At 45.4% G+C, this 13,605-nt stretch overlaps 1 protein-coding gene across 1 annotated transcript in view; it reads left to right on the top strand.

Moving 5' to 3' along the window:
• Window positions 1-355: 355 nt before the first annotated feature.
• LOC311239258 (myosin-7-like) overlaps window positions 356-13,605 on the top strand; it is a gene marked incomplete at both ends in the record, with an annotated part of 28,531 nt that continues 15,281 nt past the window's right edge. The window contains 3 exons of the mRNA XM_084327564.1: window positions 356-556; window positions 1,589-1,732; window positions 3,608-3,764. Of these exons, the coding sequence (XP_084183690.1) occupies window positions 356-556; window positions 1,589-1,732; window positions 3,608-3,764 (502 nt within the window). The remainder of the gene's footprint in view (window positions 557-1,588; window positions 1,733-3,607; window positions 3,765-13,605) is intronic.

The raw sequence follows: 13,605 nt of genomic DNA, 5'->3' as shown, positions 1-13,605 counted from the left end.
GTGGTCCGTATCGGCTCCCGTTAATTTGTGCTAAGCTAAGCTATCTTGCAGACGCATAGCTTTCTACTGAACGCAGAGAGGACATTTGTATCTCGAGTATAGTCTCCAGTTCCTAAGGCATCTTTTAGTGTAGAAACATAAATGGTGCCACCAGGGATTTGCAATTGAAACAGCTGTCCTGTCGTAATTTGCATTTGCATCTGAAAAGTCACTACTCTGGAGGAGATGGTAAGCACATTTCCCATAATGTTGGCGTGTTCCTTTGACTGTAGACAGAGTAGACAAGACACATCAGAATCTGGATGTTGAACATTGAAATATGACTAACCCTCTGTGCTAACCTCCCAGCGCAGCCATGGGGGACGCAATGGAATTAATCTTTGGCGCGGCTGCCCCGTTCCTGAGGAAGTCCGACAAGGAACGCATGGAGGCCTCGACGCGTTTCTTCGACATGAAGAAGGAATGCTTCATCCCCGACGCGGTGGAGGAGTTTGTCAAGGCCTCTATCACCAATCGGGAGGGAGACATGGTCACTGTGGACACAATAAATGGCAAGGTCAGTGGTTCCTGTTACCAGCAGACCTGGGGTCAGTGGTTCCTGTTACCAGCAGACCTGGGGTCAGTGGTTCCTCTGTTACCAGCAGACTTGGGGTCAGTGGTTCCTGTTATCAGCAGACCTGGGGTCAGTAGTTCCTCTGTTACCAGCAGACCTGGGGTCAGTGGTTCCTCTGTTACCAGCAGACCTGGGGTCAGTGGTTCCTCTGTTATCAGCAGACCTGGGGTCAGTGATTCCTGTTATCAGCAGACCTGGGGTCAGTGGTTCCTCTGTTATCAGCAGATATGGGAACAGAACAAACCAAATCTATAATGGGATACACCAGCCAATATGGGAGTAATGTTACTGCAGAGATACAGCATGAGATATATAGTTATATTTAAATTATATACATTTGTAATCTCTCTCTCTATATATATATAAGGAAATACTTAATATCATATATATATATATATAATATATGATATTAAGTATTTTCCTTTGAACACTTATCAGTTAAATTAGGAAACACTTGTACACATGCTGTGTGGGAGGTGCTGGTCGTAGCAAGATGTTTGGACATCCTGAATAGTTTTTACTCCAACATTTACAAAAGATTAGGAACATAAACAAATATTTTAATAATGCATTTCAAAATATGAGTCTTCATTTAGTTTATATTTGGATAATGGACTGGGGCTTTGAAGCAGGAACCCACGGCAGCCCTTATTCACAGGGCCAGACAGTGTTAAGGCGGTAATTTTTTAAGTGGTAACGTGAGTTCAAGTGTGAGTCTGGGTGACCATGTGTGAGTCCCAGTGAGAGTGTGATTAAAGTGTCCGCCGTCAGAGTGATGAGAGGAGGAATCACAGCCATGTGGCCGTAACATTCTCTGCCATGTTGACTATATTAATAGGGTCAGTCAGTATGTTATGTAGATAACATACATAAACGCATCAACACAAATGTTCTGCATACCACAACGGTATATATGACTGTCATTTAGTAGGTGTGAACATAATAACATAGTCTCTCCTCTGTTATGTCTCCTAGACTGTGACCGTCAAAGACTCTGCAATTATGCAACAGAATCCTCCAAAGTTCGATAAGATCGAGGACATGGCCATGCTGACCTTCCTCCATGAGCCTGCTGTGCTGTTTAACCTCAAAGAGCGTTACGCAGCTTGGATGATCTATGTGAGTATATGGCCCTACTCTGGACACACCTTTTAAACTTCAAATATTCAGTACAATGAAAATCACATTTTTCAATCTCATTGGATTATTTAATAGAAGGTATATTGATGTAGCCCCATCAAATCTGAGCCAGTGTGCTGCAAGGACTTGGTGCAGGTGAGAAACCCTGGCAGCTGAGTTCTGCACATACTGGAGCCTGTCCAGGGTGTTGCTGGTTACCCCAGACAGGACTCCATTACAGTGTTCAAGGTTAGAGGCGATATCTTGAGGTGAGAGGTCAATTGACCTCTTTAAAAAATGTCCATTCCCACCCCCATGAAAATGTAGCTTTAAACAAGACTCCAAATGCTCCTTATGTACAAATGGGGACGAAGGGACATTTATGCACATGTACTGGGACTGCCCACCAGTTAAGATATTTTGGAAAGAAGTGACCCAGCAATTGTCAAATCTCTTAACTCTGGATATACCTGTACACCCCTCTGTATTACTGCTGAATGATGTCTTTGAGCATGCAGTACCTCCACAGCTAAAGAGATTGGTTTTATCCGGTATCACAGTGGCTAAAAAGCTGATAGCATCACAATGGTTTCAACCGGAAAAAATGTGCCGTAAGGTCTGGATTCTTACATATCTCGATGTGATTTATCAAGAAATATCAACAGCTAGAATTTTGGGTCTCAATGAATCCAAAATGGCAATGTGGTTAGAAGTGGTGGAGAGAATAAAAGCCAGCATATAATGGTAGTGTCTGGTTAGGAACAAATTATAATGGTTGGATTATCCAATGGGGGGTCCGGGAGAGGGGGGTACGAGCTGGAGCATATGTGTATTTGTATATCCTATTGTGTGTTGTCATGTTTGTTTATGTGTTTGTTTAAAAAATAATAAAAAAAAGAAAATACAAAAAAGAAAATGTAGCTTCAATTTGAAGCAATACCTACCCCCATTGCCAAGGAGCTAGCGTGAAATGAATATCAATGGATTCCTCCATTCCTTCCTTCCATGTAAAAGATGACTGGTCATCGGGCAGGGTACTGGAGAGGGTGAGGGCATTGCCTGCAGTTGCCCGTTCGCACATGTAACACACATGCGATTATCTGTGGCAGACATGTTTGCACATATAAAGATATTATATACTGCGCTACGCTTGGTTTAGACGAGGGATGGTACCTCTGTAGAGCGAGGGCATGAAACAGAAAGGGACCTCCTCCACCTGTGTACAGAACATAATTAAAAATATTTATTTAACTGGCATGTGCAGTAACTCAACATCGTTGCAACTTGTTTTTCCGATATTTGAAATTAAATAAGGGTCAAAAACAGGATTTTATGCTGTGTATAAAACTGTATATAAATTGATTACAATCAATCCAAAATGTTTGTATTACTGTTAATTTATGTAATATCTTAATATAAAAATATCTCCCATTTCAAAGCCTTATTGAGTAAAAGCTGAGCTATTTAACAAATTATGACCATGATAATGAGTTATAAATAATGTAGAACTCATTTGTAAATGTTATACAAATATAGTTATAAATGATTTAATAATCATTTACGAATACATATAAATGGTCTGTTCATGATTAGTTCATTATCTACAAATACCTTATAAAGGTCTTATAACTGAGTGTTATTATAAAGTGTTACCTAATCGTTCATACAGGCTAAAACATGTCCACTCGCTCGCTGTGTGAATTCTGTGAACACTGAACAATGATCTGTATTTGCACATAAACTCAGTTGGTCAGTATGCAAACTTAGGACTTGGTCGCTGGGAGGGTAAACTCTGCACAGAATAATGTGAAATGTTCTGTTAAATCAAATTGGATCGTTCTCTTCTATCTAAATGGATTGTTCTCTGATCTTCAGACCTACTCTGGGCTGTTCTGTGTGACCGTCAACCCCTACAAGTGGCTGCCAGTCTACGATCAATTTGTGGTCAATGCCTACAGAGGCAAGAAGAGGGCAGAAGCTCCTCCTCACATCTTCTCCATCTCCGACAACGCCTACCAGTACATGTTGTCAGGTACGTACTACTGTAGTTGCTATGCAAGGTGGGAAAATAACCGTTGATCCTCAGGGGGTTTTCAGCATCTCCGGGGAAATGTCACAATACGAATCTTTTGTGAGACGTATGAGTTAGGTCAGTGGGTGGTCGGCGACCCGCAGCTCTGGAGCCGCACTCTGCAGTGGCTCCATGTAGGTTTGAAAAATAATAATATGGAAATAAATAACTATTTATTTTAATTAATTTTATTTTGTGGAGATGAACTGAAATAAAAAAGGTGTTTAATATTTCATCAACTAAAATATGCGTCACACCCCACGCCTCTCCCTGCCGGTGGCTAATCTTGAGTTTCCGACCCCCCAATAAGCGAACCATGGATAAATCCCAAAAAATAAAAATAGAGGGTTTAATTCAGCGTGGACAGCCTCGTTTGCTGATGTCGCGGACTTTGCCAGCTCTGCCAGCCTGGGGAATCCCCTCAAAAGTGACGTTAACATAGCTTTCAGTCGTCAGGGCAACCTTGCCACCTAGCTCTCTCCACAAGCGCCCCTCTCTCTGTTACGTGCACAGCGCGTCTGACGGCCGATTCTGTTTGATGGCGCACTGGAGTATATATGAAACGATATTAAATATAGAAATAGATGCGTTCTTTAGAGAAAACGAATTTCAATAGTATATGCCTTATTATATGCGCACTGCCAGTCAGCCTTTACGCGATGGAGAGATACACTTAAAATGTTGACAGAGAAGATAATCTCCCGATTCAGATATAATTTAATACAAACCGTTCCAAAGATATTTCATGTTTGTAGGCATATTTTCACACCACCAACAAAGTACTGCGTCCGTTGTCTCTTATTCGGAATGGATTTGGTGCCAGCTGTCATTTCTGCGCATCTCCTCTCCGACACTTGAGACAGAACGAAAAAGAACAATAGGTACAGTACATACTAGAAATAAGCTTTTGAATAAATTCCAATCCTTCTCTACATATAGTATAAATATACAGTATATAAAACTTTATACACTTTGTTATCTTCATTTTAAAGGTAAATAGGATTTGCAGCTCCAGATATATTTTGTGCAGGAGGGGGCAAAGTGGCTCTTTTGATAGTAAAGGTTGCCGACCCCTGAGTTAGGTGAAGGAAAAGCTTCTTTATGTGTTGTGTTTTAATTTAAAAGTGAGAGATTAACTATACTCACGGTGACAATGGACACTGAGTTAATGGGTGCCGAGTTCAGAACATGATTTCTTTATTAATCAGTCAAATTCGATCCACGTGGATCTTCGTCAGGTGAATTTAAAAACGCTTGTTCATTCATTCAATACATGCACTTGGCACCTGCTACACGATGTCACTCTGTTACGATTCGGCATGAAGAAGGACCCAATATGCGGTTAGACAGTATAAAGGAGACGGTGGTTGCTCTTCTCAACGGTGTTCTTTAATATAGAACTCAAGGCAGGAGCAAGGCAGGGATATAAACAATACAAAACAAAAGGCACAGCGGCGCTGGCGCTAACTACAAACAAGGACTGTGATACGAAAACAAAGATGACAAAAACAGTATAAAATATCACTTACTGACTCTAAGTACAACAGCAGGGCAAGGCAGACGACAGCAAGGTACAAACGAACAGGTAACACGGAGGTATGACGCCACAACAGGAAGTGGGAACAGGACAACCTAATATACTCAACCTAATTAACAATGATTACCAACGATCAACAGCTGGGGGAAGACACACTAGAACTGATACAATACAAAATACAATACAACCATCAAAGAACACACACAGGCTAAATACCAAAACACAGAATAAGAATACTAACACAGAACAACCCTAAACAGACAACATTTGTAATAAGGACACTAATTGCCACATTAGGACGTTATTGATTTGAACCAACATGTTCAGGGCTGAGTGCATTGTCTGCAGGTGGCCGCTGGTGGCTCTCTGCCTGGGACATTCTCTCTCCCAGGCATGAGTTGATCTTGGAGCGTTACAGTATCTCCCCCCGAACGGGGGGCTACCAGACCCCCGAAAACATCGTCCGGGCACGGGCGACGCAGGAGGCCGGGACCCCGGAAAAAAAACAGGGCGAGGACCCGGAGAACTGGGGCCGGGAGTCCGAGGAAAGAACCCAGGAGGGGCATAGCAGCCAGGGGGGAGGAAAACGGGCGCAGATGCCCGGAGGGGGGGGGGGGGGGGGGGGGCGGGGGGGGGAACAGAGGCCCGGAGAGGAGGGGCGGGGATGGGAACAGAGGCCCGGAGAGGGGGGGTGGAGAGAGAAACAGGGGCCCGGAGAGGGGAGGCGGGGAGAGAAACAGGGGCCCGGAGAGTGGGGGTGGAGAGAGAAACAGGATCCGGGAGCCTGGAGCCAGGAACGGAGGGTAAGGACCCCGGAGCAGGATCCCGGACGGGAGACCCTCCAGCCGCCGGACTAGGTACCGGATCCGGAGAACTGGAGCGGCGGTGCGGCGGCGACGACCCCCGGAGCAGGATCCAACGCAGCCCACGTCGAAGACCACGTCGAAGACCACGGCGAAGACCACGGCGAGGACCAGGACGCCGTCCACGATGCAGAGCTGGACCAGACGGGGAGCCGGGAGCCGGCACAGCAGCCGGACCAGGTGTAGAGGCCGGGCAGGGCGTGGAGACCGGACCGATCTCGGCGGCGAGGTGTGGCGTAGGCTCCGGGGATGAGGAGCCTGGACCCAGTGTAGTAGCCGTACCAGGCGTAGAGGCTGGACAGGATGTGGAAGCCGGAGGAGGAGCGGTGACATCCAGGACCACGCCGATCGGAACCAGGACGGCACCGACGACCGGATCAGCCGTGGAGGCTCTGCCAGAACTCGGAGGCCTGCGAGCCGCGGGGGCTAGGCCGATCGTGGGCCCTGAGCTAGCTGTAGGAGCTAGGCTAGCTGTAGGGGTTAGGCTAGCTTTAGAAGCCCGGCCAGCCTGAGGACCCAGGCTAACAGTGAGTTGAATGCTAGTCGGTTGGACCTGACTAGCTGCAGAAACACGAACAGGAGGCAGATCAGAGGGTTGAACGCGATACCTCGCCATGAGGACTGCGGCCTGGTCGGCCATCACCCTCATCTCTGCCTCCTGGTCCGGATACTGGTCTGCTGCGGACTGGATTGTCTGAAACAGAAATACCCATTTAGCTGGGGAATATTTCGAAAGATCTCCCTCCATTAATTTGGAGAGAACCTTCATCGTTCCCACTATCTTTCCCGCTGGGTCTTGTGATGGTGGCGTCATAATGTTACGATTCGGCATGAAGAAGGACCCAATATGCGGTTAGACAGTATAAAGGAGACGGTGGTTGCTCTTCTCAACGGTGTTCTTTAATATAGAACTCAAGGCAGGAGCAAGGCAGGGATATAAACAATACAAAACAAAAGGCACAGCGGCGCTGGCGCTAACTACAAACAAGGACTGTGATACGAAAACAAAGATGACAAAAACAGTATAAAATATCACTTACTGACTCTAAGTACAACAGCAGGGCAAGGCAGACGACAGCAAGGTACAAACGAACAGGTAACACGGAGGTATGACGCCACAACAGGAAGTGGGAACAGGACAACCTAATATACTCAACCTAATTAACAATGATTACCAACGATCAACAGCTGGGGGAAGACACACTAGAACTGATACAATACAAAATACAATACAACCATCAAAGAACACACACAGGCTAAATACCAAAACACAGAATAAGAATACTAACACAGAACAACCCTAAACAGACAACATTTGTAATAAGGACACTAATTACCACATTAGGACGTTATTGATTTGAACCAACATGTTCAGGGCTGAGTGCATTGTCTGCAGGTGGCCGCTGGTGGCTCTCTGCCTGGGACATTCTCTCTCCCAGGCATGAGTTGATCTTGGAGCGTTACATCACTCCGGGAGTAGCCGCACGTGATACTCATCACAGTCATTGTTGCATTAGGCATATACAGGCTATTGTTACGACCCTGGCTCAGAAGGAAGCAACATAAGGGGACACAGACACCAACGGTCTATGTTTAAACCAAAAGACTATCCTTATTATGATATATAGCGCAAACTAAAGATCAAAGTGGTGGAAGAGAGGGAGACACTGTTCCAACAGTGTCTTCCAGCAGCAGTCTCAGTGCATGTGTGGCTGGGGGAGGGCCTTTGAGCCCTGCCAGGCAGGTGTCCAATTAGCAGCAATCAGCTGTAACACAGGACACAGGGTTAACCAAAAGCATGGTACATAACATCTCCCCCACCAAAATGGTTGCCCAGGAGGCAACCACTACACATCAAACCACCAAACAGTGAGTCACTACCACAAAGCGGCAATGGGTCGGCCCCTGTCGAACATGACCATCAACGTTGTCGAATGCTCCCCACACGAGAACATTCGACAATGTTGTTTAATACAAACAACACCTCCCCGACTCTTGGGAAAATAAGCCCCCACCAAAATGTATCCTGCTGGACCCAGATGGAGTGGATCTGGTGGGAACATCCGATCTGTCTTCACCACCACCTGTTCTACTGAGGCACCAGGCCTAAAAGCCAATCTACCCATGAACAGATCATCCCAAAACAAAAACTTTATTTGAACAGGCCACTCCACCGATACCGACCTGTCAAAAAGAGGCATCAAACTGGAAACAGCATGAGAACTAAGCTCACTGCTCCCCGGACAGAAAACAGGAAAACAAAGTAAACCACGGCTCCCTGGCACCGCCACCGAATCCGTCTCCCCACTCCTGGCATCACCCGTTCAGGAGATAGTAAGTCATACCTCTCCAGGGTGGGATGCACCGCTTCAGGCATGTCAACACCACCGCTGGAACACAGTAATACGTTATCCACAGAAACGGCCATGACATTCTCACCATTCAAAATGGCGGCACAAAAACCAACGTCATGACTCAAAATGGTGGCACACACATCAACTATGTCACGATCAAAATGGTTGCCTCTCATTAGACTAGGTCGTGAAGGCTGCTCCTGCTGTACAGGACACAGGTAACTTGGTTGACTAGCATACCTAGCATACCCAGTGCCTGGCAGAGAGTCAGTGGGGTCACGTGAATCAACATTAGAATCATCAACTGACATACTGGGATCATCCCTGCCTACAAGTGAAACATCATGAACAGTAGAGCTACTGTGGGAAGGCTGGCAGTTTAAGTCAGGCCTTGTAGCCTCTTCAACTAGAACGGTGCATGAAACACCAGAAACACTAACAGAAATGGTGCCACCTGAATCAGCAACATTTCTTATAGCATCCTTCCCACACTCATCCTCCAATTCATCCGTGGCCTCAGCCACCGCACAGGCTGGGAAGACCTTGAGACACTACGCTGCCAGAACATCTCCTGCCACATGTGTATCCGGCACGCCTGTCACCTTCGGTTCCACCACCGGGCCCGACACTAGGGCACAAAGAAGAAAAGCATTATGCAGAGGTACATTCATAGTGTGCATTCCAAAACCTTCAACAACAACGCCTGCACCTGCATTACTTAAACTACGCCGCGCCATCTCACGGTTAAATGCAGCCACTTCAAAGAAGGACGACAAGGAGACATCTCTATTTTGCTCTAGCACTAGCTCCTCATGAGACGGTATCACCTTCCCAAATCCCTCAACAGGGTCACTTTCCAATTCAACAAAGAACGTGTCACCAAGTGTAATGTGAGAACATACCCCCACAACAACATTGCCTGATACTAAGGGAGAGTTGAGTGTGACCTCATGCAAAGGTGCATCCACAAAGCCTCCTCCAAAGCCACGAACAATGGCACCGGAATGCAATGAAGACTTTTCTGAAAATGGCAAAATCCCCTCCAGAATGAGGGACAAAGCTCCTGTATCTCTCCATATTGTTATAGCCTGCTTTGACTCTAGTGCATCAGTCAGGGAAACAAATCCATCCATCATAAATGTTGAGGAGCCCTCGAGCTCCTTGTCCACACCTTTGATACTCCCCCCATCACCCTCTAACGTCGGCATAGGTGTTCTGCATACGGTTTCTACCAGAGCCACAGTTTTGACATTTCTGTTCAAGCACAGGGCACCCAGCAACGATATGACCAGGCTCCTTACAGTAGAAACATATAACCCCCTCTGGGAATGCACTAGCAGAAACACCATGCCTAGGAGTTGAAGTAAACTGACCAGCAGACACAGGTTTTGGGAAACGGCCCCCCTGAAAAGGACGCCTACCCCTGGACTCAACACGGTATTCCTCTACAAAGACATATTTGTGTGTCAACACAAACTCATCAGCATCGCCTATCTGCAATACCTTACGCTCGCTTAGATGAGTGGAAATGGTATCAGGAACACAGTTTTTAAATTCCTCTAGGAGAATCAACTGTCTAAGCTGCTCTTTTGACTCTGCTTTCTGAGAGGTGCACCATCTATCAAACAGGTTCTCCTTCTCTTTTCCAAATTCAACATACGTCTGTCCCTCCGACCTGCGATAGCCTCTAAAACGCTGACGATAGGCCACTGGGACTAACTCATAAGCCCTCAATATGGAAGCTTTAACAAGCTCATAGTCAGCACTTTGTTCAAGGGACAGAGAAGTATACGCCTCTTGCGCCTTACAAACGAGGACACACTGCAGCAGCAGCGCCCAGGCTGTACTAGGCCACTTCAACGTGGTTGCCACCCGTTCAAAATGGGGAAAGTACCTATCCACATCTTTCTCCAAAAAAGGAGGCACCATTCTAATATTTTTGCTGACATCAAAAGCGGAACGCGACTCCGACTGCACAGAACCCGCCTGCAAGGCAGCATGCTTAAATTCAAGCTCCTTCAGCGCACGTTCGTGCTCCAGCAACATTCGTTTCTCCTCAAGCCCACGCTCTTGCTGTCTCTCCTCAAGTTGTCTCTCCTCAAGTTGTAGCTGTTTTTCCTTAAATGCTAACTCTCTAAGCCTCCAATCAATGGCAACACCTTCCGCCACACCAGAGGGTTGCGGAGACACCTCAGACAAAAGAGGCTCGACCACCTTCGCCACAAGCACACGCTCCTCAATGAGTACAGCCCTCAAAGTATCTAAGGCAGTTTTTTATTTTTTTTTTATTATCTTTCTTCCCCTCCTTTTTCCCGATTTTTCTCCCATCTCACCCTTCCTGGTTGTTGCATACTTTCCCCTACTGTTGGTCCGGGAGACCGGAGACTGTCACATGCTTTCCTCCGACGCATGTGCAGCCTGGGGCAGGCCAACCTGGCCGCGCAGGTTCTCACCGGGGAGAGTGTAGCGTGTGGGAGGCCACACTATCTCTCCTCAGTTCCAACCCTCGCTGAGCAGGCGCCCCGACCGAACTGTAGGGGTCGCTGTCCACAACGCCCAGGACCCACCCTTCAGCTTTCCCACCCCCTGATACAGCCAATTGTATCAGTGTGAGAGGCCAGCCAAGCTGATAGCAACGCCGGGAGCTGGATTCGAACAGGCGAATCCTAGTGTCTCCCGGTGTTGGTGACGAACGTAATCTCCGTGCGCCACCGGCCCCCACAAGGCAGTTGTTTTTAAATGTTTCTCACTGGCAGTAAGCTCAATATCATAGTGCACAGCAAGTTTCAAAATTTGCTCTTTGGTAAACCTCTCCAACAGCTCATCAGAAGGGTTACCAATAAAATCCTCTACGGTAGCCATCCTTACTGTACCAGTCACCACACACTTTACAGTCTGGTACCAAGAGTTGCCAGAGCTCAAAACCACCCTAGTATACACATAAATATTTGAAGAACCACTGAAGAACTACTAACGAACCACTGAAGAACCACGAAGAACCACTGAAGAACCATGAAGAACCATGAAGAACCATAAAGAACCACCGAAGAACCACTGAAGAACCACTGAAGCACCGCTGAAGCACCACTGAAGCACCACTGAAGCAAAGCAAACGGCACACGGCAAATGGCAAACCATACAAGAGAACCAACGCCCTTCAGTAACACAAACCAAGTGAGGCAAAACCCCCTGTGTTACATTAAAAAATATATATATATATTCAAACAGGTGCCCCTTATAATCTGATATGACTACTCATAGCTTCTACATATACACTGCAGTTAATGAAGAACTGCCAGGCCCACCACATGTCTAACTAAAAAAAATAACTTACATCAGGCCCTAACACACTAACTGTATTTTCTGGCACCCTAACCTACCTATACTGAAGCTAAAGCACTGTAGACCTAACCCTCTTTAACCACACCTGCTACCAGCCAAAGATCATAATGACCACCAATCTGTCAAGTATATGGTATGGTACAAGACAAGTAGATGGTACTAATCCCTTCTATGACTGCCCCAGGGGTAAGTGGTACACAGGAAGCTACAAACAGCCAGAAAATAATGACACTACCTACCTGTGGTGTCCACTAAACTAAATATTTTAACAGCATACAAGTAGTCAAATCAAATCACAAAGCAAAGGCATACTCACCTGTTTGAAGACCGGCTCAAGCCCCCACGTTACACAACACCTGATCACTACCCAAACAAAAGCACAAAGACACACCATGTAAGATAAAAAAAAATAATCCTTGTCTCTTTTTTACCAAAGGCAATTTGCCTAACCAAACAAATCTAGGGGTAATGTTTTCCAAATTCTATCCCGGACGAGTGCCCAATTTGTTACGACCCTGGCTCAGAGGGAAGCAACATAAGGGGACATGTTTAAACCAAAAAACTATCCTTATTATGATATATAGCGCAAACTAAAGATCAAAGTGGTGGAAGAGAGGGAGACACTGTTCCAACAGTGTCTTCCAGCAGCAGTCTCAGTGCATGTGTGGCTGGGGGAGGGCCTTTGAGCCATGCCAGGCAGGTGTCCAATTAGCAGCAATCAGCTGTATCACAGGACACAGGGTTAACCAAAAGCATGGTACATAACACTATAATTAGGACAGAAATATATATACAACTACTTTCATATATCCATAGGACCATACTGTTCTTAAAAAAACACATATCACAGTATATGGGCTGTACATGGTTCAATTAACTCCAAAGATGAATATGTACAAGACAAAAATTACAGAGTAGTTTTACGTGCAAATAAGCAGTGGTAACCTATTTTTCCCTTTCTAACAACCAGATATAACAACCAGAGCTAACATTCACAAATGTGTGTATGTAATAACTTTATCTCCTGAGCACTAGATTAACAATGTTGCCTCCTAATCACAATTCCATGGTCCTTTTTTTCTCTAAGCCCCTTTTCATTTAGTCTCTTAAAAAAATGGCTTTTAACATGAAATTGAAAAATAAATAATAAAATGTGTTGATTAATCCCACTGGTCACAATGGTGACCGTAATAATGTTTTTGTTATAAGGCTCTGCAAATGTTACTGAATGATGTAGCAATGTATTTCCAGCTAAATTGAAATAATAAACAAATAAAGGGTCTCAATTAAATATGTGGTAGTAAAAAGAACCTGTGGGATGATTTCAACAAGATAAATGCGACAACAGTGCAAAATATTTCACTATAATATTTCAAAGCAAAAATAAAATAAAATAAAAATATTATAATATATATATATTTATTTTAATGCTGCCCCCTGTGCCTATGAAAATGCCCCCGCATGCCTATGCAGGCACGCGTGCCTATAGGGTTGCCTACCCCTGTTCTATATTATAGCTATGGAGACAATAGTATGGCTCATTTGTCAGGCAATATTTATACTCCAACAGGGAAAAAAACGTTTATTTCTACATACCTTCGTTCCTGCGCAATCCCAGGCTAAAACCCGTCCCGTTTCAAAATAATCCAGTCTCGTTTTCTGGAACGCGAGATATGCGTTCCAGAAGCAGCATGCGCATTTCGTGC

The sequence above is a fragment of the Notolepis coatsorum genome (genome assembly GCF_963971535.1).
Source record: "Notolepis coatsorum genome assembly, chromosome: 13".
Taxonomy (NCBI): Eukaryota; Metazoa; Chordata; class Actinopteri; order Aulopiformes; family Paralepididae; genus Notolepis; species Notolepis coatsorum.
This window is presented reverse-complemented; position numbering and strand designations above follow the sequence as displayed.